This window comes from Schistocerca nitens, chromosome 4 (assembly GCF_023898315.1).
Source record: "Schistocerca nitens isolate TAMUIC-IGC-003100 chromosome 4, iqSchNite1.1, whole genome shotgun sequence".
Lineage (NCBI taxonomy): Eukaryota > Metazoa > Arthropoda > Insecta > Orthoptera > Acrididae > Schistocerca > Schistocerca nitens.
In genome coordinates, this window is record NC_064617.1 from 276193143 (window position 1) to 276220586 (window position 27444).

A 27444-nucleotide genomic window follows, 5' to 3' on the forward strand; every position below is an offset into this window, starting at 1 on the left:
TCACAGCTGTAAATTGTGTTCATTTTTTAGTTTCGCGTATTGGCTTCATCACAGTCACTAAAATGCATGGAAAAATACAAAAACTTTTCATGTGAAGGGGATACAGGTTTACATACTTGTTCCCCACATGCTAATTTGGCATTTTTCATGGTTTGCCCAAAATGCATATGTGTTTCCATGTGGTAGCAGCAGCAGCAGCAAATAGTTTTTGTACATTTGTAGTGCTTTTTAATTTCTCTACTTGTTTTTTGTATTTGCCAGAGCTCTGACATAGTAGTGTTTCAATTTCACTATTAGTGCCACTGTCAGCTGGCCATCATCTGACTATTCTCAGTTCTTTCTGAAGACTGGCAGACATGGTGAAGCCAGCTACTCTCACTCACAAAATCTCTGCACAGCAGTCAGTTGTCAATGACATTCTAAGGACTGATTGGGGCTCTATGAGGTGCTGCCTGGTTAAGAGTCTAAACAAGAAGCTTTGTCAGTTCTGTGAGGGGATAGCTGTAGATTTCTTAACCTACGCTACACAATGGAGACTTGTAAAGTTATGCTGGATATGTCAGAAACTGCCACTCAAGTCATGGAGTATGTTCAGGTTGGATTTGTGGGATTTTTCGATTACACAGAACTCCAAGATCTCCGAGTAGAAATGTAGTGTCATATAAAGCAATTATTCCAACAAGCTGGATCAAACATCTGGAGGGTTAGACTGTTAAAATATTTTTAACTGCCAGAAAAATTCCAAAGCTCACACTTCACCCAGAAAGTGGTTGCCCTCACATCATATTAGGAGCTAATAGTTAATTGAAACCTGAAGTAGAGATTAAGAAAAATTTTTGGCACACGAGAACCTATATCAGAAGGGTAGGTTAATGTCTCCAGGAGGAGAAGTGTGTATAGCAACAAGCAAAAACAATAAGTCAAGTAAAGTCCAAAATGAATCCCACTGCAAACTAATATGGGTGAGGGTAACTGTGGTTGGTTCTCTTAGATTAATAACTCATAGCTCATATTTGTCAAGAATTCCTTGCCCAGTGAATAGCCTGCATGACTGGTATAAGAGTGTAGGTCATTCCTGTGTACAAAAAGTATTTAAGATACAATGCACAGAATTACAGACCACTATCAATGATGTCCATTTGTTTCAAGATCATAGAGCATATTGTACACTTAAACATCATCACTTTCCTGGAAGAGTATGATCTTCTCACAGAGAATCAGTGCAGATTCAGGAAAAACTGCTCATCTGAACCACAGCTTGCTTTTGTCATTTGCAACATTTTACAGACAGGAGATGCAGCTGGACACTAGATTTATAAAAGGTGTCTGATACTATACAACATCATCCACTAGTACTATGGGGTATCCTCACAGATATCTGATTGGCTCAACAAATATTTGACTAACAGAATGTACTATGTTATGTTACATAGCAAATGATCTAAAGATACGAAAGTAAATCAGTGGTCTACCAAGGAAATGAATGGGACAGTTAGTGTTCATAACATACATAAATAGTTTGTCAGATAGAATCAGCAGCACTGTAACATTGTTCATGAACAATTCTGTTGCCTAAAGATGAGTATTATTGTTGGGCAGTTATGGTCAGTCATAAATGCAAAAATACTTGTAAAAAATATCCACTTAACGTAATGAGTGGCAGCTCTCTTTAAATATACATGAATATAAGATAATGCATGTAACAAAGATAAGGGGCTCAACAGTATCTGATTACAAGATTAATAATGAACATCTTAAGCACGTCACATCACATAAGTATTTAGGGCTAATAATAAGAAGCAATATGAACTGCAACTATGAGTTAAAATCACTGTTAGGGGAGGCAAATGATATAGATAGATTTGTTGGAAGGATTCAAGGAAAATGTAATACATTTACAGAGTGGGGCAAATAATAGTGGTCACGAGAACAGAGTTCCAGGGTACAAAGAAATGCAGCAGAGGAAAGGATATATAGTTCTAACCTGACATTAGCATATGTTGAAAGTGGCCGTCATTTATCTCTTGGCACTTTTGGGCCTTGGTCAGCAAGTTGCTGAAGACAGATCGAAGCTGGACTGCTGAAATTGCTGCAGTCTCATCCGAAATGTTCAGCTGCAGTTCATGAAGACTATGAGGGTTGTTGCGATACACCATAAACTTGAGGGCTCCCCACGCAAAGTAGTCGCACACTGTCAGAGCAGTTGACATGAGTGGCCAGCTAGGGCTGCAACCAGACTGACTTCCGTTAACATTTCTGTCAGGCATGAAGATTGTGTAACTGCTTCAATTCTGCCAGTACCTCATCTCCTACCTTCCAAACTTCACAGAAGTGAAGCTGTGGGGATGGGTTGTGAGTTGTGCTTGGGTAGCTCAGACGGTAGAGCACTTGCCCGCGAAAGGCGAAGGTCCCTAGCTCGAGTCTCTCAGTTTTAATCTGCCAGGAAGTTTGATGTAGTTCTTATGAAAGCCTGTTGAATAAATTTATAGAACCTGTATAAAAAAAAGTATGTGTGACCACTGCTGTTGTTGTTGTATCTCTTGCATAGGGATCAAGAGGATAAAGCAAGAGATAAGAGTACATAAGGAGGCATATAAACAAACAGTTTCCCTTTGATCAGTATGCTAATGGAATAAGAAATGATATTGACAATATTGGTACAAAGCACCGTGCATTGTGCATTGCACAGTGGCTTGCAGAGTATATATGCAGATGTAGGTTGTTCCAGATGAATGACATGGTGCATTCAAACTTATTTTCCATGAAAGACATTTCTCCCTTTGTTTTTCATTATTAAGATTTGGTAAACCAGTAAATTTTTATGCTGTAAGTTTTTTTTACTATTGTTGTTGTTTTTGGTCTTGTTGTTTCCACTCTACAATTTCACAGTGCAGTGTTTGTTCTTGTTTTGATTTTTCTTTTCTTTTTATAAGTTGTGGATACCTTAGACTGTAGTATGTGACCTAGTGTCATTGACATAGAGGTCCAATCGAATAAAAATTAAAATAGTTCATTACTTGTCTTGCAGGTCATCTCGACCACGTGACTATGCATCAGAATATCAAAAACTGCAAAGTAATTGGGAAGAAGTGACAGATCACCCTCTCAAACCTTTGGTTGTTACTGTAAGTGGATCAAGTGTAATTTTTATACTCGTGGAAAGCATGTTCTTTATTTCTAGTCATTTGTCTGTTTCTGTTCAAATTGCTAGCTTTTATTCAGTATCCTATTGTATCTTGTAAGCTGCAGTAGAAAGCCATGCAATATGTCAGACAGATAACAGTAGATGCAAAGCATATGCATTAGAGAATCTTTATTCAAGTAGATTATAATATAGAAATTGCTACAGTTAACATTAATTGTGTACTGGAACAAAAAGCAACAAACAACACAAATCAGTTAACTTATCATTGTTGGGACTAAACAGCTATCCACTCTTGCAATGAATTAGAAGTATATAACAGTATTCTGACTAATTTGCAAAGTAAAAGCCCCCATACACAGGCGGATGAGTCCATCAACCTGTCCACCGAGCAGAACTGCCCCCACCCATTCACCTGTGTGTGTAAGCAGTGGGTTCTTGGTCGAGTCCATGGTCCGGGTACATTGTTTGACTGGCAGACCTTTACCTGTTTGCCTATTTGCTACCTGCAAGCCCACAATCCATCCATGCAGCAGGAAGAGTCCGCCAAGCAGTCGCCAATATCCACACACAGCTGAACAGGTTGGTGAGCAGATTGACCGACAGGTCAGTGGACCAGTCAGGCTGTGAATGGGTGCCTTAAGTCGCTGGTTATTAAGTTGATGCCTTTTCTTATAGAAATTTATTGAATATGGATGTTACTGTAGGCTACCGTTCTTCCAGGATGATAATGAAAAGATCAAACTCGGAAGTGAGAGTTTTTACTTTATTCTCATTTTCTGATATTACATGCAGCCGTTGTTAACTATAAATCCTATGAGACAGTATTTCTATGAAGTTATTCAAATAGAAATGGCAATTCTTTTTATATGTATATTTATTAATCATTTACACAACTGAAACCTTCAGTTTTTCTCTACATGGCCCCCTGCATGCTACACACTTTTGCCAGCGATTTGGAAGCTTGAACATTCCTTGTTCATAAAAAGTTTGAGGGCGCCACATCAACCAGTTCCACACATGATCCTTGATGTCATCATTGTTTTTGTATTCTTGCTCCCAAAGTGATTCTTTCATGGATGCAAAGAAAATATAGTTGGGGTCTTGGGGGCAGATCTCGACTCAAAGGAGGAAGGTTGAGCCAGTGCACATCCTCCAATTTTTTCCCTTATTGATTTTTCCCCATTTCAAATTTGCAGTGTGAGGCTTAGCATTTTCATGGAGAAGTATGACATCTCTAATGCACATTTCTCATCTTTTGTTTTGGTAGGTGTCTTTTGCTGATGTTAACAACTGACAGTAGTAAGCTGCATTCATCGTACATCAATTGGGTAGAAAATCATTAAGGAACATTCCTCTGTAGTCAAAAAAACACACTCACAAGAACTTTCCTGGCTGAGAGATGGGCTTTGGCCTTCATTGGGCAGGCTTCATCCTTTCTTTGCTACTCCTTACTTGCCATTTTGGATTGTGGAGTGTAATGATAGACCTGTGTGTCATCACACATGATAATACATGTCAAAAAATCCTCCCCTTTTTGCTGGAATTGATTCAGAAGCCCCTCACAGATCTATCACCTGACCTGTTTTTGCTGTTCCATTAAGAACTTCGGAACCCACTGACCAGTAATTTTTATAAAGCCAAGCTGTTCACTATGAATGGTATGAACACTCTCAGTGCTGTTACCCGCTTCTGCTGCGATTTCTTCAACAGTGCACCAGTGACCAGATTCAAAAAGCTCTTGGATGGCTGAGATGTAAAATGTGACCTTGCGTATCAAGCATGACCTTCATCTTCTACCCTTTCTCAGCCACTCGTAAATTGTCTGGCCAAGTAAACAATTGGTTCTGGGACAATCTAGCATCCTCCAAATGTGCCTTCAAACAAGTTAAAATAGCAAAGGGGTTGACCCCCTCCCCAATTTCACATGTTAAAAACTTTATGATAAACTGTTGCACAGCAGACAAAGCAATTTCTTGTTCACTCATGGCTGTAGTGATACCAAAACAGAGACTAGCAGCAGATGAAGCTGTTGCCCCCTCCCTAACACATCAACCTTCAAATCTCCATGCCACCATCCTGCTCAGACTTGCTCGTGCAGTACATTGCCCGAATTACTCTTTCTATTTGAATCATCCTCATATATGGAGGTGAGTTTTATCATTTTGCTGCAGCAGGTGATGTTTATGCTTAGGTTATATGTGTTTGTACTGGAAAGGCAATATTGTCAGATGCCATGTGAATTATGTATGGAATATGAGAACAAGCTTATAATTGAAAGCTTACAGTTAATAATTAAATCCCATTTATTATTTAAACACAGTGCAAGGAGATGGAGCAAAACTGCCTACATAGTGGAAAAAGGGTCTCTCTTTACACTTAATCCAATTTTCATTAATCATACAAATTTTTACTTAAGGAGAAAACCCTATAATCGTCTAGAACTCATCAATACTAAGTGATAAATAATGGCAGGGAGTTGCAATCCGACCTGGAATATGTGTATTGCCAGGCAGAGATTCTTAACTACGCATACTAAATAACACCAAGATTGCAGCAGTGCTTCTCTGTAACCAAGGGCAAGATATTTCAGAGACTTTTTCAGATGCAGGCGTAGCTTCCTATCTGTGTTGAAAGAGCAAAGACACTTGAGCATTATTGTGGACTGATCTTGTAATCATGTCCAGACACTGAGACATTCAAATGTAGCTCCTTTCAGCAAGGCTTTACAATCACCAGGCAAAATCCTCATTATCAGCTGCTGCTTTGGACTACAATTGAGCTCAATGTCAAGGCTGTGGCTTTTGTCTCTCCATTGACATCTCATTGATGTTGGTTCATAATCCACAACTTTGCTGCATATTGAATCTTGTGCTTTAGGGTGGAATGATAAAGAAGTGTTTCAGGAATTTTTATCAAATCCTGACTTACGGGTCAGTGTTTGGCATTATAACATGCCTGTCCTTATCCTGGGAGTCCAAAGTCTGTGTGTGTTCAGCTATCGTTCTTCAATGTTTAATGTTTAATGTTTTTTATATTATACTTTCTGACTTGTTCCACACCCACAAGAATCATCTTTTTTTGTATCTATGGAACGAAAATGAAATCTAGTCTAATCTACATTTCAGTGTGATTGTTAAGAGGCATTAGATGCTTTTCAAATGTCCTTAAAATGTCATTGCCATCCACGTGGTAAATGCATGTAATCCATGTGTAATGTTGGCACAGGATGTCAGTAAAAAGTGTCCGGAACATTACATAGATAACAGCTTTTAAGTTTTAATTCATAGAGACCACCATATGTTAGAAGAGAATATGGTTACATTCTGGCACACTGACTGCAATTGGTTGGATTAAAATATCCCTTTGTTTTGCATTCACTGCTGCATAGTTTCAGCTGTATGGTCATTTTCAAGTAACTATATAGTAATATAACCCATCAAGCAGATATCAGCTTGCAGTTGCAGCCTTCATGACGTCACATAAAGTTAAGGAACTTAAGAGCAGACTTTGTAGTTAAGTGTTTCTCGAACAGCAGTAACATAGTGTTCTGCTGTCAAATATGTCCATTAGATGGGTTGTACTGTACAGTTGCTAGAGGAGGGTGAGGGAGAAACACTCCCTCTCTATCAGAAAGAAGAATCAAGTTTGATTATTGGATCGTAATTGCTAGTTTCTTATGGATCTGTCTGCTACATGTAATTGTTTTTGACTGTGTGGTTTTCGATTTTCTCAGTCATGATTATCATAAACATAACCTACAAATGACAATGGCATTCATCCCTGCCATGAATATTCCATTGGGACCTCATACACTGATGTCCATATTTTATACAGTTTTTTAAGATTCTTAAATCCTTTACATTTTATTTTATGAATTTGAGAGCGTATAAATAATGCATTTTATTTCTGTACTTTCATGCAAAGGTGCATGTTCATTCTACACGATATTATTGGAAACCCCATTATGAAAACACCACCCACCACAGTACTTCTGTTTTTTATGCAATTCTTTTGAAGGACCAGAATGAATGAAAGGAAAGATGTTTGTTGTTATTGCTCCTTCTTGACTGATTCCTTGTTTTTTGGTCTTGTGAATATTACATTTTAACTGTAATTATGTCTTGTGTAATATGTACACATCACTGACTGCTTTTTTTTTTTTTTTTTTTTTTAGCTTTCAGTTACATTTATTGTTTGTTTGTTTCTAGATGACTGAGAGTCGTATAGCCCGTCGGACTCTGGGTGGTAGCACAGCAAGCAGCACAGGATCTTCAACACCAACGCCTACACAGGATCCTCTGGGAGTTGCCTTGGATGGCAGTGATCCCCTCAGCCAGTTTGCTAAGCAAGAGATGGATCCCTTATCAAAAATGGCAGCAGACATGGTATGTAAGGGCTGTCCAACAACCCTTCACCTATTGTGCAATAACTGATTTAAATTTTTCTAAGTAACATAATACTTCCTTAAATGGCAACATGAATCACTCATTAGTTAAGAGTTTAAGACACTATTTAAACTGTTTAAGAAGGATATATTTTGTAATGCATTTTTCTATTTTAATTTTTGTTTTTGTCCCCTGAAGATGTGGGAATCAACCTCAATGAATTCATAAAGAGACTTATCATCACATAAGATGGTCTGTTTTTGAATGTAAAAAGGCTGTAAAATGTGGGCCGGCCACTGTGGCTGAGTGGTTCTTGGTGCTTCAGTCTGGAACCACGCTGCTGCTACAGTCGCAGGTTCAAATCCTGCCTCGGGCATGGATGTGTGTGATGTCCGTAGGTTAGTTAGGTTTAAATAGTTCGAAGTCTAGGGGACTGATGACCTCAGATGTTAAGTCTCATAGTGCTTAGAGCCATTTGAACCGTTTGTAAAATGTGGTACAGTAGTTAGAACATTAGAGTTACATTGTGGAAGAGAGAGAGATTTAAATCCTGTAATTTTTAGACAGTCACTTCAGGTGAATGCCTTCGACATCACCACATCTGATATTTTTTCTATCCTTGTTCAAGCTGAGCTTGTGCTCCATATCTAATGATCTCGGCAATGAAACATTAAATGCTAAGCTACAGTATTTCCTTTCTAAATAATAGATAATTAACATTATTTCAATGCTGGAGGTAAGTATAAACCACTTAATCATCAAAAAGAACCTTATTCGCAAATTTCCCATCATCAAATAGATGGCCTCTCAGTAAATTCTGAGATTGTAGGCATATCAGGACATGAAGGAGCAGTTAACCCCAGTAGTTGATTGCACTAATTCACAGTTCACAGAGCTTCACATACCATTTTAAAAACTATGGTCTGCTATTACATGCTTCTTGAGCAAGTGTCAGAACACTAAAATTGAAGCAAATATGGTTGAACTCATTTTGTTATTAAGGGGATGGTAATGACCAACTCTTTTTCAAATTTTTATGGTGTAATGTTGATAAATAAGAAACTCTGTTAATGAATAAATATTTAAAAAAGATCTTACTATGTGACATCACAGTGATATGTACACAGAAGAGCTGTCAGAAATGCTAATTTTCAGATTCAGATTCTTCTGAGTAGCAAAAGAGAGGGAAGGGCTGATTTCTTGCAGGTGTGCCTTCTTCTCCTTAAAATTAAGGCCAAGTTTGTGATGTTCCCTTGTGAATGGACCAAATATTTCAAGAGCTTCCATAAATCATTCTCAATTTTAGGAGACAAAAAAAGATCAGCGAAGCTATTCAGGAGGCACATGATAAAATGTTATTATATCCTGTGCTTGCTGAAAGAAATAGAGTGTTTGTAAATAGTAGGTATACGCAAATTGTGGTAGATTAAATTTGGAGTCATTGAGATACCGGTAATAGTTCTAAGCTTGTTTCACTATGAAAATTTGGTATCAGGGAGATTTTCATGTTGTGTGTAAAATAAAAATTCCAGTGGAAGAAGACAAGTCTTTAACATTGTCGATTTAATTAAAGGAAGGTGTCAAGCCTAAGTGAACCGACATCAGCATAATATAGTTTTATTATTTTTTATTTTATTTTTGTCAACTTTAACATCTCACTTGATTTGAGTAGTAAGTACTGGTACTGGTACATTTACAATTTCACAAAAAATAATATTCAGCAATAAATAATTATATTTTAAAATACAGAAGTGAAGGTAAGAAGAGAAAGAATAACTTATTAGCAGTTGCTGAAACTGATGCAGCCAGAGTAGAACCAACAGTAACATGAATAAAAGGAATCATTTAACAGAAGGTAGACATTGAAGATGTTTTTATTTTTTTGTTTTGCTTGTACCCTTACCATCTCTATTACTTCTACATACCCTGTCAACTAGCAACTATGGATTCTTTTTCAGTTCCATAATATAATATAATTTAGCCTGATTCATGAAAACACTTTTACTTGTTTTTAGACAGGTACTATTTTATAAATTGTTTCTCTCATGTGTCAGAAGAAATGAATTTGCCTCAGATAATTGTAAAATGATTATTTAATGTTCAGTGGGAAATTAAACCATCAGGACAGAAAAAGGCAAAGGATGCTCCTCAGGATAATATAGAGCCATGGTCTTCTCGGAAATCAGCCATTTTGAGTAAATTTACTACATCAGAAAAACTGTCAATTATGACAAGCTTTTTATCTGGTGGAGAGAAAGGTATTGTAAATCTTAGTCAAACATATTATTAATGTAGCTCTCAAAAATTAATTTGTAATCAGTGAATTTGACAGCAGTTAATTTTATGTTGCAGTTGTTGTAAAAGCACAAAGTTCTGTTGTGGACAAGGTTAAGAACAGGCTTGAACAGCTTGATGACTTTGAAGAAGGATCTGTTAGGCAAATGCTGGATCTGTCTCAGCATGAGTATACTAATCGCATAGAGCAGCTCAATCAAGAACTGGTACAGGCATGGCACACTGACCAACGTGTAAAGGCACTCAAAATTGCAATTCAGGTAGGTGGGAGAAGCTTATGATTATCTGATGCGTAAATAGTAAAACTGCTGATTATTGCACAGAAGTTGAGAGAATATGTACTTAATTTTGGACTGCATTAGTAGGTTATAAGTGCAGCAATATCAGAAAATTATTATGCCATCCCTCTGAATGTCACAGACCAGAAATTATAACAATATAGAATTGAAAAAGTGAGTAAGGCTGGTCGAAAACACATGGCTAGATTCATTTATGGAAGAACATTATTGACAGGAATAAGAAGCTAATTTGAAACTGACTAACAGTATGTTTTGCATGAATGTAAAGTTGTGGTGTGGAATCTTTTATATAAATTCTTGGTGTCTGTTCTTTTGGACATGTGTGTTTCATTCCTTCTGTATGGTACAGTTCAGTTTTGGCAGAGTGACATGTTCATTAAGATTACTTGTTTTAAAAGAGTAAAAAGAGGTGTCACTCCAAAGATGGATCTGCAACATTCTTCCTCTGCAGAGCATGTTAATAACAATAATTAAAGCTGTGCATTTACCATTCCCTAGTGTACACTTAAAAAGGCTACAACTGGACAATTTACATAATTGGCAGAAGTTTGCTGCCTTGCTAAAAGCTGATGTCTCTCTCATTGCACTATTGAGCTGCTATTTCTTTGATACCACTTATTTAACAAAAATGTGATCTTACACACTAGTGTTGAAGCATAACAGTTATTATATGACTGGAACAATGAAGACAGCCACTTAACATACATGGACTGCCCCAAGCCTGAAGGGTTAACATTATGCAGATGGTAGAGGATCATAAAGTAGTTTAAAATATATAGACCTATTATTTTTTTTATTTACATAAAGAAACACCATACGGTAACAGCTTAAGCTGTTAATGTCTATTCAGACTGATCACTGCTAGTCTCCATGACTGTGTTACAGTGGTGCACTAAATTTTGCTGTTGTCTGTTGCACAAGGAGAAACAGCCCCCTGTTGCCCTCTAGTTTCTGCTGCTGTTTCATACACAAATGACTTTATGAAACCCCAAAGGAAAAATTGTAATAATGCAGTCCAGAAGTCATAAGAATATAGAATAAATAGCATGTAAACCATTCACTAAATTTAAAGGTTGAGAAAGGTTGGTCACAAAATACATGCTAGTTTCATTGATGAGAAAACATTATTGACAGTAACAAGAAGCTAATTTAAAGGTGACTTGTTATTTGTTATGATTAAATGTAAAGTTATAGTTTGGAAGGAAAGTGTGTAAAGCTATAAACTGTTTGATTCTTCGTAACCAGTTTAGTTGAGTGTAGGCAGATTGACATATTCATTATGACTACTTGTTGATGCCGTCAAGAGGGAAAAGAGTAAAAACATACATGATTGCAACCATGGATCTGCATCATTATCCTTCTTCAGAGCATCTTAAGAACAAGATTGAAATTGTGCATTTACCATTCTCTAGAGTATGCTTAAAAAGGCTCCAACTGGACAATTTACATAATTGGTAGAATGGTTGCTGGTCTGCAAAAAGCTAATGCCTTTTTCATTATACTACTGAGCTGCTGTTTCTTTGTTACCACTTATTTAATGACAATATGATTTTACGCACCAGTACTGAAGTGTAACAGTTATTATGTGACTAAGACTGTCCCAAGCCTTAAGGGTTAACATTTTGCAGATGATAGAGGATCATAAAATTGTTGAAAATGTATAGGCTAATTAATTTTTTTATTTAGATAAACAAATTGCCCAGTAACAGCTTAAGCTGGTAATGTCTATTCAAACTGATGTGCCAGTCTCAATGACAGCGTTACAATGATACACTAATTTTTTCTGTTGTCTGTTGCACAATGAGACACTGCAAAACTGTTGCCCTCCAGTTTCTACTGCAGTATTATACACAAATGACTTCATAAATCCCAAAAGAAAAAGAAAAAAGTCCATGTGAACATGACCCAATAAAATCTCTTCAAATTCTACTGTACAGATTATTCTTTGTCAAGAATCAGTTCTCTTTGTACTGAATAACCCTCATGCATTTACATCTGTGGCGATAAATTAGGAAGATGCCTACAGCAAAAGTTTTCTCTGTACATTCATTCACCTTTCCGTCCCAACACCCAGCTGTGTCAAACATTAAAATTCATTTCTGCAAGTTCCTGTAATGTGTTATGCTTCAGTCAAGATTTCTGTAATTTCAGAATGGCTTTGATCCTGTGAGAACTTTCTGATATAACATTTCATATATGGGGCAATGATTTTCCTAAATTACTCCATCTGAATCTGAGTTTATTCATTTGGTAAAACCGTGGACATCTCCTTCCTTTATACGTGTTGAAACTAAATTAGTATGCAGTCTCTAATGATCATTATCACCATTGTTGGCATCTTGATTTGTAACCATAAACAGGAAAACATTTATAACTTAAAATATCGAGATACATACATTAATTTAGTGTGCACACTTAAACTTACTTGTTTATGAAAGAGGATCCAATCAGAGGAGTGTTGTCAAGAAAGCAAGCCATATATGTGAATGTAGATTTTCCCATTGTATTCTGTTGATGGAATCTTCATGGTATCCCATTCAGGGGGTTGTGTTTTAATTTCATGATGCTTCAATGAGTGTCACTCTCATCGTCTTCTGGCAAAGTGCCGAGATTGTACAGGTGCCCTACATATATCCCTGAGTGGTAGCTGTCTCTCCCCACCCCTTCCCCCATGTACAGAGCACAGAGTGTCATTTGACTCTCAGTCCATTTAGTCTGGCCCAGAGTCATGAAATGTCAACTGCTGGTTGCATTCTTGGTGTGTAGCTGCAAATGCGGGAGTCCATGTCAAACTTAGCTGGTAGCCCTCATCCCTGTTGACAAGATTGTTCTGTAGCATTATCTCAATTGATTCTTTGGTGATGCCCTCCCAAAAGCCAATAACTCAGCACAACATTTTTGTTTTCTCAAATTTGAACACCGAGCGAGGTGGCGCAGTGGTTAGCACACTGGACTCGCATTCGGGAGGACGACGGTTCAATCCCGTCTCCAGCCATCCTGATTTAGGTTTTCTGTGATTTCCCTAAATCGTTTCAGGCAAATGCCGGGTTGGTTCCTTTGAAAGGGCACGGCCAATTTCCTTCCCAATCCTTCCTTAACCCAAGCTTACGCTCCGTCTCTAATGACCTCGTTGTCGACGGGACGTTCAACACTAACCACCACCACCACCACATCTCCCCACCCCTTCCCCCATGTACAGAGCACAGAGTGTCATTTGACTCTCAGTCCATTTAGTCTGGCCCAGAGTCATGAAATGTCAACTGCTGGTTGCATTCTTGGTGTGTAGCTGCAAATGCAGGAGTCCATGCCAAACTTAGCTGGTAGCCCTCATCCCTGTTGACAAGATTGTTCTGCAGCCTTATCTCAATTGATTCTTTGGTGATGCCCTCCCAAAAGCCAATAACTCAGCACAACATTTTTGTTTTCTCAAATTTGAACACCGAGCGAGGTGGCGCAGTGGTTAGCACACTGGACTCGCATTCGGGAGGACGACGGTTCAATCCCGTCTCCAGCCATCCTGATTTAGGTTTTCCGTGATTTCCCTAAATCGTTTCAGGCAAATGCCGGGATGGTTCCTTTGAAAGGGCACGGCCGATTTCCTTCCCAATCTTTCCCTAACCCGAGCTTGCGCTCCGTCTCTAATGACCTCGTTGTCGACGGGACGTTAAACACTAACCACCACCACCATCAAATTTGAACGTATATCCCTTGTTGAGCCTATGTTCTGCCACTGCTGATTGCCATGTAGCATTGTGAGATGCCGCGCTGTGTTTGTCCAGTGCACCGGCAGCCACATTCGCAAGGTATGCTGTATACACCGGGTATTTGCTGTTGTAATTTGTCCTGTACCTAATCAAGCATATCATTCATTTTTTGTGGTGGTCAAAAGATGGTCTTGATATTTTTTCTGACATTACTTACAATTATCACTGGGGGTAGGCCTAACACAGGGGATACAGATGAGTTTCGTTTCTTCATTCTCTACCTGACGGCTCTAGTACAAAGGGAACGTGTCATTAGTGACAAAGATAGCCTCCCAGCTGATTTTTGTGAATGTTTCTCATGGAGAAAACAGTGGTGTAGCTGAAATATTTTAAGCAGCTGCAGTTTGTGGAGTCACAATACCTGCTTCATTTACTGTCATGGTATAAATGGTCCGAAGATATTCATGATGATTACATTCTGACCAAAACTGGTAACCATTCCAAATAAATATTTTATTGTGATCAAGACTGTTTTTACTCTATTATTAGAAATGTGTTTCACTAAAATGGGTGCAGTGAAGCACAGATTAGATATGCACTGGAGAAAACAAATGGCACAACAAGAAGAGTGAGAGAAAGAGGGAGAGAGACTCACGTTTATCCCCTATGTTGGGCCACCACCAGCTAAAATTGTGAGATTCCTCGTAAAAAAACAAGATTGGGGCCACCTGTTGACCGCCAGAAAAAAAAGAAGATATGCTTGGCTTGGTAAAGGACAAACTACAACTGCAAATACCCAGTACATACAGGGTATTCAGAAATTCTTTATAGATGGGAGTGAGTACATAATACTTTCTGTTCTGTGATGTTTTCAGTTGAGATAAGTAATGCCTCCACGTCTGCTGAGGGAAAGAGAAAGTCTCGGAGTTGCTTATCCTGGTATGCAATAGGGTAGACAGAATAATGTGTACTATGTCAGATGGTTACCTGATGTCACTTTACATCTGCCTTGCTGTAGGACCTATTCAATGCCTGTATACCTCCAATACACTAAACACGGTTCGGTACATGTTGTCAGCTATATCAAAAACATTTTCCACAACATAGCATGCCATTGCACAAACTTTTGCTCAAGTTACACTATGGCTCCGAGGAACAGGTACCTTCACCATGAGAAGGAAGGACCGTGGTGCTCCACGGCAATGCTACATGCTCGAATTTGAAGTATATGTACTACATTGCGTTGAAGGGAACCCATCAATGAATACACGCACAATTGCACATGCAGTGGGTGTTAGCCATCTGGAATGTTCTGCATGACCAACAATTACATCTGTACGACTTAAAAAGGTACATGCTTAGGTCAATATGATTTTCCACAATACATAGCCTGCTGCATGTGGTTCCTGCACTGCTGCATTGACACACCCTAGTTTCCACATCAAGTTCTAGTCACAGATGGATGTAAGTCCGCTACGGACTGTTTTCTAAATTTGTGAAACAGACAGGACAGATGAAAACCCTTGTGCCATGCATGTTCAGGAATTTCATCGCCGGTTGAACCCATTCTAGGAAGCTGTGCTATTGACTGTCCATCAGGAAATGTGGTTTCAGCATGACAGTGCACCACCTCACTTCTCACTTGTGGTTTGGAGATATTTCAACAGACGATACGGTGAAGGATGGATAGGCTGATGTGGTCCAGCCACAATTTTCGGATTTAACTCCTACAGGACTACTTCTTGTGGGATTGTATGCAAAGTTAAATTACAAGACACCTGTAGAAACTGAGGAAGATCTGCTGGCATGAGTTCTGGCCACTGCACTAGAAGCTGTAGAATCACCAGATGAAATGGAGAGCGTATACCAGAACATGTGTCATAAATACAGTGTCTATAACAGCGATGGTGGGTGCCACATTTAGCCACAATTGTAATGCATCAGTCCTGTTCTCTACATGCAGTATGCAGGGTCCTTTTTTTGTTTTGGAATAATGTAAACACGCAATGTTTAAATGTTTAAGCAAACAAATCTGCCTGGGTGATAAATGGAGGTTTCATTATGTTTCCTTTCAAATTCTTACCTAACAATTGTACTGCATCACACCTAATTCAGTTCCTCAATCGGAAGTGGATGAAATAATCATATGAATTGAAACAATTGTAGAATGAAAACAGTATGTTTCCAGATGTGGGTTCCTATTCAAAATATTATGTTCTCACTCCCCAGTATAAGTGCTAGAAGTTGGCAACAGGAATTTCCAAACACCTGGTGTAGTACCTTGTGAGTGTGACCACAAGTACATTTGGTAAACACAGTGCTGCATGGAACATATTACATGGTTACATGTGGGGCATAAAGATAAATCTCCAGTGGCAGAACTCTTCCTCAATGAGGGATATACGTTTTAATTTGAGAAAACCAAAGCATTGTGCTGAGATCGTGGCTTTTGGTGAAGCATCATCAAAGAATCAGTTGTCTTGAGGTAAGTCTCCATGACAAACTCGTCAACAGGGGCAAGAGGTACCAGATTAGTTTGGAATGGAACCCGGAACTAGCAGCTGTGTGCCAAGAACGCACCCAGCAGTCGACGCTTTGCAGCTCTGGGCAAGACTGAATGCACTGAGAATCAAATTACAGTCTGTGCTTCTCACCACACTCTGCTCCAGGGGGGACGGTTGGGGAGAGACAGCCACTGCTCATATGGGTTGACCGCAAAATCTCAACACTTCACCAGAAGATCATGAGAGGGACACACATTGAAATGTCACAGAATTTCAATGCAGCCTGGGAAGATTTTGTTAAAGCAAGCCCTGCCCAGTGCACTCAACATACTTACGTTTTGCACTTTGTACCATGTGACTACGAAGGTGGAAGGCACACTTGGAAGTAACCAATGAAAACATATGTCATGTAATTGTGCGCTACATTGTTTGATAGCTAAGGTTGGTAGCATTCACACACAAAACACGATGGGCCCCAAGTTTTTGTAGTTTTACCAACTCAAAACTAGGGAATTCAAACATTAAGATGAAATGCACAGATAGTTAGCTACAGTGTTGTTACATATTTTTTTCCATGTACTGTTTCGAACATTGAACATCACAATGTTCTTGTTCTTATTGGAAAAGTATCTCATGTAATATGCTGTAAAAATAATGAATTTAAGTGACTGAAAGTACATCATACCATTATATGTCATCCCCTTTTCTTGTTCTGTTCAAAGATGATGTGAGTGGTGGAGGACTGTAAACGTAATAACCTCTGTTATCTTGTCATCGTAAAATAAAATAAACAGTGGGCTGTAAAATAATTTGATCATATCTTTGAGGTACAACTTTTAATAATTTATCTGTAGAGTCTCACTAATAAGTTATTTTGCCTTGCTTTCAAAAATTTCTAAACATCTTTCTAACATTTTCACATGAACAAAACCATCATCTCTCTCCTTTCATCACTACCTAAAAGCTGATTTGAAAACAGTTCCAAATATTTTAGAGATACTCAATACAGATTGCATTATATGGACCATTTTGAAAATGTACTTCACTTTTACAGGATTCTACAAAAAAAAAAAAAAAAAATGAAGGCTTCCATTCAGTCTACCTATAATTAATTCCATGTGTTTACTTCCATTCACATTAACGTTGTCCACAGGAATCTACTCCGTGTGGCTGGGTCCAGCAACTGGGTATTTACTTATTAAACATTATTGATTTTTTTCTATTATTTGTATCCATTAACTTGCCTTAGCTGCATTTAAGATGAGTTGCTATTCACTTTAGAAAATATAAATTTTCTTTAAGCCTTTGTTGATACCCCAATATCTTATGATAAAAAGCATTTTTGTAATACTTCCGTATTGTGCACTGAAAATGTAGTTTGCAAGAAAGTGTCATCATAAGGTCTTAGGATATCAAGAAAGGCTTAAAGAACATTTACATTTGCTACTATGAATAGCAGCTAACTTTATATGCAGCCAAAAGTGAGTTAATGTATGTAGATAATAGGAAAAACAGTAAAATTGAATAAAGAGTAAATACCCAATTGCTGGTTACCCTACTGCTATGTTTTTGTACGGGGGAGTGAGTTAATCAGCATTGAAGTTGGTCAATCAGGCCATAGTGCACACAGATTAAAGTGGCCCGCCAGGGATGGTGTTAATAAACGTGTTCTTCATTTGGTTTCCTAAAACCGGACAAGAGAGCTATACAAAAGTTGGACATGGGACAGTAGTAAGTATCAAACCCTAGCCAAAGGCTGAATAGTCTCGTGCACTATCGTATACACTATGAGAACAACTGACACTAATTGTATTTGGTGGGCCACTAAAATCTGTACGTGCAACAACCTGATTTAATACTAATTAACTTGGAAATGGCGCAGTGTATCAAATTTTTTTCTTAACCATTGTTTCTCTGCACAGCCTACCCTGCAACACCTTTACAAGCTGTCCAGGCTGTTTCTGACCACCCTGTATATGTATATGAGGGCTAAATGGCTCATGTTAGTTTGTGAAGTAACTATCTCCTACTAGTTGCATCACCATAACTGGAAAAATAGCTAATTCCTTCTTTCTCCTTTGCAGTGCTCAAAGTTGTTGGTGGATACATCTGTTATTCAGTTCTATCCAAGTAAATTTGTTCTAATAACAGATATTTTAGATATATTTGGGAGATTAGTATATGAAAGACTGCGGACCAAAGCAGAGTATTATGTGTAAGTATGGAGCTCTGAAAATTTGATCTTATATTTATCCATGTTGCATAGTTACACCATTACGCAATACACAGTTAAAAGATCCTTTAAAGCAGACGCTTAATTGACTGGGAAATAGAAAAAATTGTGATTTCGTGAGAAATACGCTGATGAGTCAAAACTTTATGACAACCTGCATAATAATGTGTTCTTCCACCTTTGGACTGTCTTTAATGACCTCACTGTCAATGGGACATAAAACTCCCTAACCTCCTTTGCTTCCTTCCTTCCACCTTTGGAAAACAATACTGCATTAGTTCTGCATGCCGCAGATTCGCCAAGTCCTTTGCAGGTTTCTGGATGTATGTGGTGCCAGATGTCTACATGTGGGTGACACAGGTCTTGTAAAATTATAGTCCAGGGACTTGCAGGCATGTAGGTGACACCCAATAACATCCCAGATGTGTTCTGTAAGGTTTAGGTAAGGTGAATTTGATGGCCAAGACATCAGTGTAAGATCACTATCATGTTCTTGAAATCACTGTAGCATGATTCTGGCTGTGTGCACAGACAGTTATCCTTTTGGAAGAGCCATCATTGTCAGGAAAGACATCTACCACGAAGGGGTGCAGGTGGTCCCCAATAATGTCCAAGTAGCCCACAGGTGTCACGGTGCCTTTAATTACTGTAACAGGTCTCGTAGAAGCTCGATGAATGTCCCTTATAGCATAACACTGCCCCCACAGCCTGTGTCAGTGTTGTGGTGCACACTCTGAGCAGCTGTTTGCCTGAATGCTGTGGCAGTGGCTGTGTAGGTGGACAGGGGTAAACCTTCATGGCAGAGTCATCTGTTGACCTATGCACCTGAACCTAAGGCACCATCAAAGGCTGCTCAAGTGTGGCAGGTCTTTAGAACCTAGTGTTGTAAATGAAAATAAATTAGATGAACAGTGTAGGAAAAGACGGATTGCTACTTACTGTAAAGGTGACACATCAGATTGTAGATAGGCACAGTTAAAAGATATGTAGCTTTCAGCCACAGCCTTTGTCAGCAAAGAGAGACACACAAACAACATTCACACACACACGTACACACACACACACACACACACACACAAAAATAAGTACACCTTATGCACACATGACCACCAACTCCAGCATCTTGGGCCGGAGTTGACAGTCGCACCTGCGCGCGCTCACCGTGTGTGTGTGTGTGTGTGTGTGTGTGTTAGTGACTTTACTGATGAAGGCTGTGGCCGAAAGCTACATGTGAGTGTCTTTTATGGTAAGTAGCAATCTATCTGTTCCTACATTGTTGATATTCCTACATCGAATTCCTATTGTTTAATAAATTAGATGAGATAGGGGAGGCCTTGGAAAGAAGTCAGAAAATCTCTGCACCGTTTGACATTTCAGCCTGGTGTGTCAAGAGCATCTGCTCATAGAGCTGTGCAGAAACTGAAATTGAAACCATACAAAATAACGGTAATGCATCAACTGAGGAACTCAGATATTGTTCCTTGATGTCATTATTCCAACTGGCTGTTGCAGTCTGTGCACAATGGGGAAGTTGATCCAGAGATGATTTTTTTGTGATGAAGTGTGGCTGCATTTGTCAGGGTACATAAATTCTCAGAACAGTCGATGTTGGTGCTATGAAAATCCTCATGAATTACATCAACAACCTTTGCATTATGTGAAAACAGGAGTGTGGTGCACAAGTACTGCGAGACAAATTACAGCGCCAATCTTCTTCCACAAAACAATACATTCTGACAGGTATGTGAACAATAGATTGTATTTTTTTTTTCCTTTGAGAACTAATACCTAACTAAAAGATAAAAGATGTGTGGTTATTTCATGTATGACAATGCGAGACCACACATTGCATTGGCAATGCTTCTGTGACAGCAATACGATTTTTGGTGATAAAATGGTTGGCTGGCCTCCTCATTCTCCAGATGTAAATCTGTGTGATTTTTACCTCTGGGGAATGTTAAAAGACAAGCTGTAAGCAACAAATCCCCAAATGCTCGGAGAGTTGGAAGACAGGGTTCGGCTAGCCATTTCTCAGATTTCGGCATCCGAAGTTCGTCGAGCGTTTGCTAATTTGTTCAGGAGATGTCAGGCTGCTCTTACCATACAGGGATATCATTTTGAGCACCTATTGTAAATAAAGGTAAGCTTAAGTTAATCAGATGGCAACATTGTTTATGCTTAACTCAGGGGAAGCACACAGCAGCCGACTGCCAGCAGATTAGTGTCCGAGAGTCAGGTGCGGTGGCGGATGGCGGATGCCGTGGTGGGCGGCAGTGGCCATGCCGTGCTACCTGTGGACCCCTCCCGGGTATCTTTTGCGAGACACCCTCTACTTAGAGAACAGATAATATAATGTACAAATGGGAGTTTTAGTGAAGCAGTAGCTCATGACTGTCAGCACTTGTATTTTCAGTAGGATCTTCAGAAACACACACACACATACACACAAACTGCATGTACTTGGAAAGCATTGAAGGCATGCCAATAGGACTGATGGTAGCATAGTGTTTGTTTGGTCCGTATATGAGTTCAGTTGGAATGCGATTGTTAATGTCACTGGTTGCGACTGCTTTATAGTTGTGTTTTACATGGATTTGTGTACAAAGTGATATTGCTGTGGTTGTCAGTTGATGAAGAGCAGCCTCAACAAAAAGATTATTGGGTGTAATGCTAACTTTCTAGGTTAAGGGTCATATTTGTAGTCTCAGGTCAACATACACATATCACTTTTATTTTCTTTCTGTGAATAACACACATCTATCTGATTTGTTTCACTTGCATTCTAAGGTTAAAATGGCTATTGTCTTCACCTCCTAAGTACCCGCTTCCTATCAAAAATGTGACACCATTTAAGTCAAGCTTGTTCTTTTCCTTACTCCCATATAGTTTTCCCTTTAACAACAGAAAGATTGCTATAAGGAGAAGCATACGTTTTAACTATGAAATCCATCATATAATTCCTTTAAATAAGTCCATTTTAATTATATTTTGATAATAGGAAATTTAATTCTGTAAGGTAACAGAAAAATGTATGAAAAGTAAAAACATTGAAAGTAAAAAACAAATAATTTATGGGTGGAGAGGGTGGGCAGCCAAAAATTATCTGGCAGAGGGTACCACTACACCACACATGCATGCTTCTAATAAATCTGGACTTTATCTCTACAGCTTTTAATTTTCTAATTGTTATTACTGTAATAATAGCTATAAAATACATTTTACCGAAGACAAATTATTTGTTGTTTTTTTTCTGGATTTTCTGTTTTCACTCTTCTGAGTATATCACTAGATCTTCTGAATTTTTTTAACTTACTTAGTAAATCATCTGATACTATTTGCTTGTTTCAGACCTGGTAGTAAAACACCAACATCTCTTCCAGAAAAATTTACTCCAGACATGGTACCAGAATCTGCTAAGGAAACATGTAGGAACTGGTTCTACAAAATTGCATCAATCAGAGAACTAGTACCACGGCTTTATGTTGAAATGGCTATTTTAAAGTCATATAGCTTCCTAACATCAAGGTATTGCCCAAATCTTTTATAATTATGATTACTTGTATACCAAAAAGTATTGTTATTAAATACTTGTATGGCATAATTGTTCAATACAGTGAGTTCTCCCAAGCACTTTTGAGGCTGACGAGAATGATCAGAGGCATCGGTGATCCACTTGTGGCTGTTTATGCGAGATGTTATTTGTGTCGAGTAGGCATGGCTGTCTCTCCATTTTCAGACAGGGAATATATAAAGGAGAATTTCTATGACTTTTTGGCATCATATGACCAGGTAAGTACAACAGTCAAAATGTATGTTACCCTCACAGTTTCTTCCTTTGACCATTTTGTGAAATTTCAAAAATAATGTTTGAATTTTAGTATGTTCTTTATTCAGATAGTTTCTATGACTATTGTGATTATCACTGACATCTCTGTTGTTCTGACAACTGGTGGAATGTAATGCCTAACATGCTATATGCCCCTGTGGGTCACTGCAATCACCATATGAAAAACTGAAATAAAAAAGGTTTAAGTGCTGTAATAAGGAATTTTTAAGTTTTGTGTGAAATGGGATGTATATAACAAGCCCAGTAAGGTATAAAAGGCTCAAATTGTCACGAGTGAAAATGTAGTAGCAAATGCAATCAGCAGATGGCATGCAGTTTAACAGCCACTGCTGTTAGCATAGGTAAGGCTCTGTGTTCCATGTAAATACTCCTCTGCATTAGATAAAATGGTAGTGGCAGCAGATGTTTGTAACAGTTTGAGTGAAAGGAAACAACAAATTAAAAGAGAGAATACTGTGACAACAATGAGGAAAAAGCTGAAAAATGAAGGGAATGAATACAAAAGTTCAAGTAATAAATGTATTCCTGTGAAAGCTCCTCCAGCACAGGAGGTAAATCTTATTGCTGACCACTAACCTACACCATAACTGGACAGACAGTTTATTCTTGAGTTACCAGATGTATTGTTCTAGAAGATGTAAAGGACATGATACAGCAATCAAGGCAAATAAAGTCATTTATCATAAGTTACATGAATGTATCTGACTTCTTCGAGTTCAAGAAAGCAGCAGATTGTAATATAAACACAGCAGATCTAAACATAGCCAAAGTACAGTGATTGTGGTTAGACAAACATAAGCCTCATGTAGTTAAGACCAAGAGAATCTTAAATTAAACTGAGGCTTTGGAAGGTATCCCTATTTTGAGAAAAGGTGTGTAGTACAGGACATCATGAAAATGCAACTTCATGCCCTGGGTGTTACAAGGCACATTTGTGAAGAAAAGAAGAAAGATTTGATTGAAGTGGTGCAGTACATGAAAAATAATGATCACATACAGTTTTACAAAATCAGAATAAAATTTTACTATTTTTTTCTGATTATTGAAGCACAGAACTTAGAGTTTTTCATTACATTTCCACTTTCAGTAAGTTTTTCATACAATTGCAATACAATGTTTGTGATTTTCTTTGGAAAGTAGATCTATACTAAGCTTAACTTTAAATAAAGATTAGATTAGATTAGATTCATTTTTCATTCCATAGACCTGAAAAATGATATTATTCTCATGGATGTGGAACAAACACATTAATAGTGCAGTTACAACCATTAATTACCTGTTGTTGTTGTTGTTGTTGTTGTTGTTGTGGTCTTCAGTCCTGAGACTGGTTTGATGCAGCTCTCCATGCTACTCTATCCTGTGCAAGCTTCTTCATCTCCCAGTACTTACTGCAACCTATGTCCTTCTGAATCTGCTTAGTGTATTCATCTCTTGGTCTCCCTCCACGATTTTTACCCTCCACGCTGCCCTCCAATGCTAAATTAATTACCTAGTATACTTAAAACACATTTTCTTCAAATTCATGACTGTGGAACATAGAGCCTTTTTTATGTTAAGTTCTTCAATTCAGCACATTTTTTTGGTCAAGGTAAAAATAAAAAAAACTACATAATGTTGCTTCACAATTTATGAGAGTTTGTCTCCAAGAAACATTACTTGTGCTGGAAAAAGATATTGAATTGCACCTCTTAAACTATCATCAGCCAATTAGCTGATGATGAGCATCATTGTTACAGATTCAGATATCATGAACCAATTAAGAAAGCAAAGATTGTACTGAATTAACAGGTAATAGGCTGCCTGTCAATTGTAATAAACCCATAATTCAGCATTTTCACATACTAGTGAGGGATACTCTGCCCTCTTACAATTGTGTGAAGAACATAAAGGAGAAGACAACATATTTGAGGGAAGAATAGATGAATCCCACATATTTATCACCATCTTCAGAAGTGGGATTTACCTTAATACTTTCAGAAGATTATTCTTCATCTCTATCCATAGTATACATATGGTAGTTTACTTGGTGTATTTTTTATCATACCAGACCATACATCAATGTTCATACTCAGAAGAATATTCTTGCTCAGCAGAATATTCTAACCTATTCATTATTATATGTAACACATTTATACAAATATAATGCACCATCAAATGTAATACACACACCAATTTTAAAATTTAAAATTATAAAGAAAGAGTTTGTTGGTGTGTAACTGGTAGGCTAAGTTTATTTTGCACAACAATGGATGTATACACGAACTATCAAAATGACAACAACAATTTTTAAGTGACACAGCCATTATTTAAAAAGAACCCCTAACTAGACTACCTATTTGGCATGCAAACAAACATACCATAATTTACAGATGTTACTCATCGTTATTCACTAATCCCATCATTACTGGTATCCTCAGAGGAGTCTGCCTGCCCCATCATCCTTGGTATTGTTCCAGAGCACATCATCTTCACTGCCTTTCAAGGTATTTGAAATAAAGCATTTCTTGAATGGTTTTACAATCATTGGTACTTCAATGCCATTCCAAGCTGCCAAAGCCCAGTGTGCAATAATGTGGGTGTAGCAGCATGCTTAATTTGTCCTGTCAGAGTCATTTCACACTTTGGTTCACGGAACCATTTTCCATGCTGTTCCTGAATCCAACCTTTGAAATGTAACACAGAAGTCATTCCTCAGGAATAATAACAAGGTCACTGGCAAGGCTGTAGATCTTCTTTTTACGTCATTACTCAGATGACCATGAAATGCAGTTGGAAAAGCCCACCAGGAAGGAGTTCCCATATGTGTCGAAGACAGTCAAGCATTAAAGTGTCAATCCTCCATCCCTTCTATTGATTTTGAACAATGACATCATCAGGGAACAGCATTTCATTTTTAGGGGTCTTGGGACTTATTTTATGCACGAAGATTAAGAAAGGGGGAGTATGTGCCCATCTGCTCTGATTGCCTGCATTACAATTATGCTGTTTTTCACATCCTGGCATTTCTTTTGGCCCTTTCTCATCAATTGTGTAATTAAATGGCATATCAAACCAAACTGATATCTCATCAGTGTTGCCTATTTGGCCATCGGAAAATTTTGTGAGTACCTAATGCCAACACACTATGTAGTAACAGGCCAACAATAATGTAACGAAGTTGATAGTTACATCTATGCATTGTGATGTAAGGAACAATACCTAAATTTCAATGCTGTTGTTGGTGAATGACAGATTAAAGTTTGTACTCGAATATAATGTGCCTTCAGACCTTAAGCACACACTGGTTTTGAATACTGTGTGTGGTTCAAAAAAGTCCACATTAGATTTGCATAAATACGATACATTTTTCTTGACCATGTTGGTGGTGAATAGTGCTCTGTCTGTCACACTCCACGTACTTCTCATCACAGACTTGACACTATTCTTCTTGTTTTGTTTCAGGTATTTTCTGATGGAGTCAAGGCAGATCTAAGTCAGCAGAAGGTCGAACTTTCAACGTACCTTACACTCTACACTCCTGCACTTGACTGGATTCTTCAGGGGGTAGCTGCAAATGCACCAGAGAGCCTCTTAGTGGAAGTCATTACACGCTGCAAAGAAAAGCGTAACAGGTCATTATTTCAAATGAATTTTTCACTTTCGATCAAAATAAAAGTATTAGCACTAATAATATTTTAACGAGAAGAAATGTCTATTTACCAGTTTCCAGAACAAAAATAACTAAATCAGAACTGACAGATTCACAAAATAAAAGGGAATACTGAATCTTGGTGGCTGAATGGTTAAATCCAAAGGCCTAGGGCTCAGTCCTCTATTGATCTTGTTGTTTCTTGGTGTTGTAGCATCAGCTGATGCTGCTTAATTCAGCAAATTTTCATCTTAATGCACTAATAACAGACAAGATTTAGCATTCTGCATCACCACTTATGTGTTATAAACTGACACAACTAATCAGGTCATTGCTGCAGTTTCATAATTGAAAACACAATGGAGAGTGAACATTTATGACTACAAGTAATGAGAGCCCAATTCAGTTCCAGTGAATGAAAGCAAGGAACACTCACTCTAACAGTGTTCCAAAATCAAAGCACGGGACCAGTCAGAGATATTACATTATGGAAATTAATAACAAACAGAGTATTTATTTACAACCCTGGACATGGACTGAACAAATAATATCACTGTTCCCATGTCACTGGAGTGGCAGTTTATTAGATAAAATGTGCATAATTTTTTTAATTGCCTCACTCATTTTCTTGTGCCTCTTTTTTTGACACTTTTCCCTATTGAGTAATTTGGATTTTCACTCCCCAACTTTTCTAGTTTGTTTCTTATTGTTAATTTCCTCTACTTCCTGGAGCTCCTGTACTAAAACATTACTATTCTCCTTTCCCTTCCTGTTGACAACATTTCTCCCTTCTCTTTTCCCTATTTGACATAAACAGTGTAGGGTTACTGAATATGTTTCTTTTCTACTTGCTGTGTCTCCTTCTCTGGCAGCCATCATGCTGAAACTCGTGGTGTCCAATTACAGCCTGATTTTTGCACAATTATTTAGTCTCCTGGCCTGCCATGAAATCAACTTGATTCAAGGAATATTATTATAATACCGTATTAACTGCTATCTGGTTCAGTGATGCACTGCATCTGTGACTTGTATTGCGTGAATTGTAGTTACAAGTTTCTTCTTTTTTTTTTAAATTTTCTTGGAAATATATCGGTTTCATGAAAACTTTTATTTCTGAGAGACTTAATAATTTTCAGTAGAGTATGTGGGAAGATGCTGAAGTTAATTAAATTTTTTAGGTATTCCTTTCTCAACATAATACCTCAGTTATTCTTGTAAGTTAATGTAACCTATATTTAAAATGTGGGTGCAAATATCTGCTACCTGCAAACATATTTTTAAAGTTGGCTGTTATGAATACTGTTGGAAACATTTCATCTTTTCTGCTGTTTTTTTGAACTGTTTGTTTTTGATACTTCCTTTCTGTATTCTACAGTACCTCTAATTGCTGTACGACCTAGATAT

General features: G+C 37.9%; 1 protein-coding gene across 1 annotated transcript in view; it reads left to right on the plus strand.

Moving 5' to 3' along the window:
- The window catches only part of LOC126252462 (VPS35 endosomal protein-sorting factor-like), a 106528-nt gene that overhangs the window by 19401 nt on the left and 59683 nt on the right, over window positions 1–27444 (plus strand). The window contains exons 2-9 of the mRNA XM_049953358.1: window positions 3029–3125; window positions 7354–7530; window positions 9635–9788; window positions 9883–10085; window positions 18417–18547; window positions 21914–22090; window positions 22180–22354; window positions 25854–26023. Of these exons, the coding sequence (XP_049809315.1) occupies window positions 3029–3125; window positions 7354–7530; window positions 9635–9788; window positions 9883–10085; window positions 18417–18547; window positions 21914–22090; window positions 22180–22354; window positions 25854–26023 (1284 nt within the window). The remainder of the gene's footprint in view (window positions 1–3028; window positions 3126–7353; window positions 7531–9634; window positions 9789–9882; window positions 10086–18416; window positions 18548–21913; window positions 22091–22179; window positions 22355–25853; window positions 26024–27444) is intronic.